This window comes from Scleropages formosus, chromosome 15, assembly GCF_900964775.1.
Source record: "Scleropages formosus chromosome 15, fSclFor1.1, whole genome shotgun sequence".
Taxonomy (NCBI): Eukaryota; Metazoa; Chordata; class Actinopteri; order Osteoglossiformes; family Osteoglossidae; genus Scleropages; species Scleropages formosus.
Window position 1 is genome coordinate 23,307,663 of NC_041820.1, and position 8,706 is coordinate 23,316,368.

The 8,706-nt window shown below is 44.1% G+C and overlaps 1 protein-coding gene across 3 annotated transcripts; it reads left to right on the plus strand.

Moving 5' to 3' along the window:
* Positions 1–86: 86 nt before the first annotated feature.
* On the plus strand, positions 87–8,484 carry LOC108941463 (uncharacterized). Of its 3 annotated transcripts, none has more exons than XM_018764134.2 (4): positions 87–939; positions 2,201–2,413; positions 7,042–7,258; positions 8,174–8,484. In XM_018764134.2, the coding sequence occupies exons 1-4, from the start codon at positions 273–275 to the stop codon at positions 8,376–8,378; spliced, it is 1,302 nt and encodes a 433-aa protein (XP_018619650.1). In that variant the 5' UTR covers positions 87–272; the 3' UTR covers positions 8,379–8,484. The 3 variants fall into 3 exon arrangements, with proteins under 3 accessions (XP_018619650.1, XP_018619652.1, XP_018619651.1); XM_018764136.2 differs by having other exon boundaries at positions 2,201–2,395; XM_018764135.2 differs by having other exon boundaries at positions 2,204–2,413.
* The last annotated feature ends 222 nt before the right edge of the window (positions 8,485–8,706 follow it).

Here is an 8,706-nt window from a genome sequence, read left to right on the forward strand (position 1 = left end):
TGAATTTCCCAAACAAGCGAGCGGATTGGCGGCGGGGCGCAAACGTGTCACTTCCGGAAAAAGGGAGCGCGAAGGCGGGAGGCCGGAAAACGACCGTGTGACTCTGTGTTTAAGCCTCTCATTCAGCCGCGCGCGAGTATGGCTCCTTGAGTCGAATAGAAACTGGCGAACGTGTATTTTATAGGGTCAACACCTTGGCTTTTTACGGGTACTTTAATATGGAGCTAAGCTGCTGCGTTTCGCACAACTGGACAAAGTGAGTGGCCTGAGGCATGGCCGCCTTGGCGCAGCTCCCTCAGGAGGTGTGGCTCCTCGTGCTCTCCTTCCTCGAGCCTAAGGACAGGGCGCACATCCGTGCTTCCTGTCAGTTCTTCAGGCGGCTCGCGGACCACCCGTGCCTGTGGAGGAAGCACACGGTGCTGCTCAAGGAGGGCCGGTCATTCAACCGGGGGCTGTGGAGAACCCTGCGGCGCAGGAGGCCTGGAGCCATTGTGATCCAGAAGGCGACTATAAGGGCCCTGGAGAGCATGTCTACACAGCTGCCCTGGCTTGCTTCCCTGACCATAGAACAGTGCTCAGACAGCAAGGTGCTCTACAACCTGCCTCGCTTTAAAAACCTTGCTGAACTGGTCATGGTGGGTGTGCCGTGCCCTCCTGGCCTGGCTGACTTGATGGCTTCCTTGGTCCGGCTCACAAACTTATGCCTGTGCAGCCTTAAGGGTGACCCCAGGGCTGTGCTGCTCCATGCTGCACCCCACCTCACCAACCTGATGACTCTGCGTTACCACCAAAGTGACCATCCCCTGAACAAGCGGGCCTTGAACACCCTCCTTTCCAACTTGCCCAACCTGAAGTGTTTGTCTCTGAAAATGGGGAAACTGCATGGAACACTTCCCGATGATTATTTTACCCTACCCAGAGTAAATGGGGACCGCAGCGGTGAGGTGCCATGCCCTGTCTTTCATTTACTGGTGTATTGGGTGACTTACTTGTTCAGCTGCATTATAACCTTTATTTGATGGTTTTGTCCCCATGAGCTTAAGTAATTAGTTGTACAGTTATTAACATATTTAGAGAGCAATGTGTTCTTACTGTAGTAGTTCAGGCTTAGTACCTTGGTCAAGGCTACTTAAGATGAAGTGCAATTCAAACCAGGAACCTTCAGGCTACAAGAGAGTAGCTCTGCTCCCCCTGCTGTCTTCTGCTTTACCTCTCTGTGTTGAATGTAGACAGGTCCATCTTTGGGGGTGGGGGGGCACAGTGGGTTGGACCGGGTCCTGCTCTCTGTTAGGTCTGGGGTTCAAGTCCCGCTTGGGGTGCCTTGCGATGTCCTGGCGTCCCACCCTGGGTGTGTCCCCTCCAGCCCTACGCCCTGCGTTGCCGGGTTGGGCTCCGGCTCCCCGCGACCCCGTATGGGACAAGCGGTTCAGATGGTGTGTGTGTTTGCGTCCATCTTTGACATATAATTTGTTTTCTAATAAGTCCAGCAAGTATCTTGATTGCTATACTTCATAAGCATGAATGACAAGAAAGGTGTGGTGCAGACAACTAGGTACTTCAGAGAGAGGTCAGTGCAAATGCAACAGCTATGATTCTTTCAATTTGCACTGAAACTAGCTGTAAAGGTTAGTATGCTATATTTTGGATAGTGTACCTTTTCTTTCCAACTCCTCTGCATTTTAAGGTAAACCTTTTGTTAAACACAGTTCAATTCCAGTTTCCTTCCTGCATCAGCATGGATATCTGGAACTGGCAATAACCTCAGCTGAGTGCAGGCTTAACACACCTCAGTACACACATGCGCTAGTACCACCAAGACTGCTGAAATTTACAGGAATTCCAGTACTCATTTCAAGATTCATTAATTTTGCAGGCAACTTTCTTCTGGATGTTACAAGGTAGCAGGTTGTAGGTTTAGTCTGCAGGTCAAATGCTAGAAGGCACACAGTTGTAAGTGCAACCTTGAGCTTTCCTATTCAAAATAGACTATTGTAGTACTACTGATCAGATGCTTAACCTAAAATACTTAAACGTACCAGGCTGTGTAAATACGTAAAGTTATATTTTACTTTGGTCAAAGAATTGGAAGCAGAAATGAAACAGCGGTTAACAGAAATGCATACTCATTATGCTCTTACATTTGGGCTGCATAAGTACATGGTAGGGATGTTTATAACGTCATCCGTTTTATTTCTCACAGCAGCAGGTCAGCAAGGAAAGTGTGAACCTGTGCTGACCAGGTTGGAGCTCCTGCACTACATGGACCCCATTCTGTCTCCTGTGGCTCTGGATCACCTCTCCTCCCTAGAGAGTTTGACCGTGTTTTACCGACAAAGGAGTGTGGAGGCCCACGAGTGTAACCTGAACAAATGGCTGCACAAGCTTCCGTGCCTGAGTGAGCTCACAGTTATGAGTAAATATGGTCTTACTTTTCAAGCACAAATTTTACTTGCATATTTAATACCACTGCACAGAAAATCATAGCTTCTAAGTAGATTAAAAATGCCCAATCGCAAGGGCTTATCAGCCGCATGTCAACATGACACAATAATGCACTAATAATCTGATTTCTACAAAGACCCAGCTACTTGTTTGCAATGTAGAGTAGGATAATGCTTTTTATTTAGCTAACACCTTTCCTGTCCAAAGCAACTTAGCCTAAGGTGTACACATCCACTCAACAGAGCAATGTAACGCAGCATGTGCCAGGTGGTGCCACAGGATGTGGGTTCAATTCCCACTCTGTCCCTCTCAGTGGAGTTTGCATATTCTCCCATGTCCAAGTGGGTTTCCATCCAGGTGCTCTGGTTTCCTCCCACAGTCCAAAAACACGCCGTTCAGGTGGACTCGTGACTTTAAGTCACCCATAATATGTGAGTGACCAAGAGTGTGTGTTTCACTGGTGTATTGATGTGTGATCCACACACAGCAGTGTAAATTATCTTGGGTGAATAAGGTGTGTGGGCCCATAACACAGTTGTTGGAAGTTGCTCTGAAGAAAAGCCTCTGCTAAATAATGTAATGTAAAGGTAACATGCTGGCAATGCATACACCAAAACACATCAGGAGAACCCCAAGAATATGGAGAGAACATGGATTAAACCTATGTCCAATCATGCAGCCTAGGCAATGAAAGGCATTAGTACTGCATAGTACCTGTTGTGTTGCCCACCATGACTAAAAGCTTAATTTTTATGTTAGATGGGAAGCAAATTATTGCCCCCCCCCCCCTGATGTGGAGAACAATGCACATAATTCACAAATTTGCACCTAAAAAGTTACTATAACACCAACAAAGATATTGTGAATCGTAACATTATTGCTCCAGGGATTGGCGGCCAGAAAAAAAAATACTAGCAGCATAGTGCTGATGTTGACTGTTTTAAACAGGCCCTGTTTTAGTGGAAATTCTTGAGATGGTGTCATATTGAACCTGTAGAGCACCCCAACACCATGAATTTCTCTAATTTAGACGAAGCATGTTACTTTCACCTTTCATTTACCTGGATGTCACTGAGCACATGTTTAGTGCCATCATGAGATTTAGTGTACTATGTAGTAACCGTTACTATGTTTTATGTTAAAGCAATGTAGGACCATGTTTTCCAGTGCTATAAGTGGCTCTGTGCTTTAAAAGGTCATTTTTAAACAGGTATCCACTGTAGTATTTAGTGGCATTTTATACAAATACTGTGGCGAAACTATCCCATCCTTCTAGTCTGTATTTTACTTGTGTCAGTAGTTAATGTTGTTAATGTCTTCATTTGTATTTAGAAACAGTACAACTGATGTAAAGTACATTGGCTCCTCATGTCAGCAGCATTCAACATTTTTGAAGATACAAACATTTTCAAGAATTCAAAACAATTATTCTTTTCCACTTATTCCTTTTCTAAAATTTCTGTCTGTGTTGCAGAGCAAAAGTAACCTCCGTTTCCTTGTATAGCCATTAGTAAACCACACCACAACGGGAGTGCGGGCCACTTATCTCTTTTCTTCAGCTCCTGATTGGTATTTGTGAGAGTCTATGATCAATATCAGAATGAGAAATGCTGCACATGTTTATGCAATGACTCTTTCAGACATCAACATAAAGTGAGAGCTTTGGAATCTATGTATTTTTATTTCAGGTAATTTTTTAAAGTCAGTAAAATTTAAGTGAAGGTAAAATTTTTTTTTATTATTATAGCTTTAACTAAGTGTTTTACAGAACCAAACACCTGAATACGTACATTTCTAACAGAATTGCAGTCCTAAATGTGTTTGTAAATTGAGGAACCAGAGTATGTTGAATTTTCACTTATTGTATGTACGGGAAATTATCAGTAGGCCGGGCATTGTTCTGCAGAGTATGAGTGCACAAGTTCACCATCATTGAAAATAAAACATCTATAAGATGAGAACTTTTAGTGAATGCAGTCATAAGACTGTTTTCAAAATGGATCTGCAATAAGGCCAAAAAGATTGAGAAAACACGGTAAATGAAATAAACATCTTCAATTATATCTTAAGGGAGAAATTTTGATTAAACTCCCTCCCATTACATGCACTTATCCACCCTTAAAACGCTACAAAATTACCTAATAGATACCTTTTGAGTATCAGAACTGTAACTGAGGGTAATGTGTAGTAATTTCCCCTACTATTGCAAAATGCAACAGAAATCAGTAATTAAACCTTTTTTTTAAACACAGTTTGCATGTAACTAGAACACACCTTGCTTTCCTCAAGCTTATTGCTGATGTAATTCAAGTGAAGAAGAACTGGGGGTGAAAACTTGGATGCCTGTGGCAAAAGAAAGATTCAGACCTGATCACTAGCTGGATGTGATAAAGGGTTTTCAACCAATGGTAAAAAAAAACATGTGACACTCTGTGTGTGTTTGGGGGGGCTTCGTTCAGAAACATTGTGTACTGTGAGTTACAGTGTGCAGTGTTTTTTTTTTTTTGAGTAGATTATTTTCTGTTACTGACTTACAGGGACAACTGTGTTACACCACAAATAGCTGTAATGAGGAAAAGAAAATGCAATGCTCTGTATCCCCGTGCACTTCCTCCCTTCACACTTCTCACAGAGTTCTGAACTGGAGAGAGTTATAAGGGAAGAGAAAAATGCTACTCAGCTACAAATACTCTTGCTAAACAGAAAAATGGGTTGTTAAATGCAGTGGCTATGATAATGGTAAACGCAAGCTAAGTCTGTTTATAAAAAAAAAAAAAAAAAAAGAGACCCTATGTTTCAGTTCCTGCTGTGCCACACCACATTTACATGTACATTTGTGTATTTCATCGACAATTTTCTCCAGAATGACACCCAAGTTAGATTGTGTCCTACAGCAGACAGAGGACTTGGACAGATACCTGCGATTACTGCAGAACAGCTTGTTTCATATACATATTCTAGTAGTTCTGTGTAGAAGTGATATGTGGATGAAAAATTGGTAGATAAAGGTAGCATGTGGTGAAGAACTAGCTTACAAAGGTTTCAGGAGCTTGGAAGCAAAATTGGTTTTAAAGTTTTTTTTTTTTTTTTTTTTTTTTTTTATCTGTTTTTCAATGCTAGAAGGGATTCAGCAGTTTTGAGAAACAGAGTTTATTTCCGTATCTTGCAGATTGACCTGTGTATCTGTGTGCAGCAGTCACTGCAGTGGGACCAAGACACAGCTGACAGGCTTTAGATTTTGGGCCCTGGAAGAGGCGGTGAGTGAGCGGCCAGAGGTGGAGAAGCAGCACTCTTGCTGCACTGTAGGGAGTGATCAAGTTCTGGAGATGTTAGGGAGTAGATTATTGGACAGTCTTGTAGGCCACAACCTGAGTGTTGAACTTGATGCGGGTGGCTACAGCATGCCAGTGGAAGAGGTGAAGTGTGACATGAGCACTTTGGCAGGTCAGACAAAAGTTGTACCATGATATTCTGGATGAGCCAGAAAGCATTGATGGTGGAGGTTCGAAGAGCAGACAGAAAGAGAGTTGCGGTAGTCAGGTGAAATACCACCGTGTTCAGGAGCTGTGTAGCTTGGGGTGTGAGGTACTGGCAGACTTGTACTTGCCATCTGTGGTAATGAGACCTGGGAAACATAATCTGGATGAGTGAGTTTCCTGGGCTTCTATTCTCTTTGTTTCTCATAGTAACCCGTTTGGTTGCCCAGGTGCCCGCAAGAGTACGGGTGAAGTTGGGTGAGTGAGGGTCTTGTCCAAGTGGATGTGTGCGCTGATAAAGCTTGTGGCACAAGGAGTGAAACGAAGTAGGTGACTCAGAACAAGTACATCAGAGGAGACTTCTGAAGTTGGCGTAGGTGTTTTCTTTCAAGGGGGACATGTTAGAATGGGGTAATTGGGTGCCAGGAAAGGCTGTATGCAGACCTATCACGCTAATTAGGGCTCAGTCTGTTCCCTTAGCTTTGTTACCTTTTTTTCTTGTAAATATTGAAGTAAAATCAGAATGTTGCTGAAACTTGTATATAGCTGAAGTGCAAGGAGATTGTCCAGCACTTCAATGTATGTTAACGTCATTCTCATAATTGGCTTCGCTTAAAATGTCACATTTGAAAGCTCATCTATAAAAATCACAGTGATAAGTTACGCTCTATAAGTTTTGGCATGGTTGGCACAATGGCGCAGCGAGTAGCACTGCTCCCTTATGGCACCTCGGCTGTATCTTGGGTTTGGGTGTTGGCTCGATTGCAGCTCCGTCTGCGTGGAGTTTGCATGTTCTCCCAGTGTGGGTTTCCTCTCACAGTCCAAAGATGTGCAGTTCGGGTGGACTGGTGATGCTGAATTGCCTGTAGTGGGTGGGTAGGTGGATGGATGGATGGATCAGTGAAAGTGTGTGTACCCTGCAATGGACTGGCGTTCTGTCCAGGGTGTAACCCCGAACCCCTAGCCTTGCACCCAGTGATGGGCTCTGGACCCTGACCAGGACAAGTGGTTAGCAAAAATATGTGCATGAGACAGAGCTTTGGCATTATTACTCAGTGTATAAGGCTGAAAGTGGGTGCCTGCAATGCTGCTCAGATTTCCTGCAGCTCTATTCCTTTTTCAGATGGCTACTCTCTCGGCGCATACGTGCACTCCGTGCCAGCAATGTTGAGGACGCTATGCCTGCAGAATGTGGTTTTCGGGCCGGCAGACCTGAGCGCAATAGGGAAGCGAGCGCCAGGCATACAGCACCTCTCTGTGGACAGGAGGATCTGTGATGGCCAGCGGAGCCTGCAAGAGGTCCCTGTCCTCTTTCACCAGCTGAGGACTCTCCAGATGAGGTGAGATGTCTGTGGCTTACAGACTTGACTCAACCTCGTTATGTGGCTGCTTAGTGCTTGCTTAAGTGGGTCAGCAGATGGCGTAGTGTCAAGAGCCATCGTCTTACAGTCAGAGTACTGCTCTGTATAAACTATATATATACTATTACTATTATTATTTTTATTTTTTATAGAGCGCTCTTCTCACGCAGTGACACAGAGTGCTTTAACACAGGCATACAGCAAGAAAAAAATTTATACTACTGTATAAATGGAAAAGTAATTGTAAGCAGCTCAGGGTAAAAATCTAAAATTGTAAGTCACCTTGGAAAACGGTGTTAGTGAAGTGAATTAATTAATAAATGTTGTGCCTTGAAGTGAAAATAGCAGAGTAATATGGTTGGTCCAGGGTGGACAAATGACCAGTCCACAGCATGAAGAACTTCAAAATGGTTGAAACACTTGCCTTTTCCTGTAGTTAGGGAAATGTGAACATGGGCTCCCACACTCTCCAGGGGCGCTGGGGTGATCATTATGGGCATCGCAGCTTGGCGACAAATGCTGCACGCTCCTGTTTAACCCTGTCTGCCTTGTTATCAGAATGATGGTGCCTAGCTAATGCTTTCGTACTAATCGTCTTGATCATGTATGCTGATGAATATTTCACCAAAAGAATTCAGAGTGTTTTCCGGAAGGTAACAGCAGCAGACACTCTTAATGAGACAACTCTAAGGATGCAGCTTTACAGGCAGGCTTCCTTAATCGTTGTGCTATCTGCTGTCGATTCTGTGAAATACTTGCCTCATTAAGGTGCAGGATGTGTTACAAAGCTCTAATCACCTGTTTATATGTTTTGACGGAGAGTGCCTCACCTGCTCTTTGTTACCGCACTAAAGTGAGCGTGTCGAGGCAACTGATGGCACCTCATCTCCCCAGTTACCTGGACATGGCAGAACTGGATTTCGGGAGCCTGGCCCAACTGCAGCACCTGGATCAGCTGGTGATTTTGGACTCGCACCCCAGCTGCAGGGCAGACCTTCTGGATCAGATCCACAAGTTCAAGTGCCTGACAGACTACAGGGTCCAAGTGGTTCATTCCGAGCGCCGCAGAGACCCATTCATCTGCTACTGTTGCCTGTAATAAGAGGGACTATAAACTCACCATGCTTTTATTGTTCATGGTCAGAGCTGCCTTTATGCATCTCGTCTTTATTTGTGTCCTTAATAAAAAGATGCTGCTGCCCTTATTTAGTTGTGTTCCCCTAATGAATGATGTATATTGTGTCAAGATAACATGTACTTTTAAAATAGGGGCGCTAATAGATTTTCTGGAATGATTCAGAGGTTAGGAAACCAATTACAGTGTGTGCGCTAAAAGGCCAGTGAGAGGTTATCGACATTGCCTGCTCTTGTGCGAATTTAAATTTGGAGTACCACAAGAGGAGCTGTGGGCCCTGTTTGCGCACTGC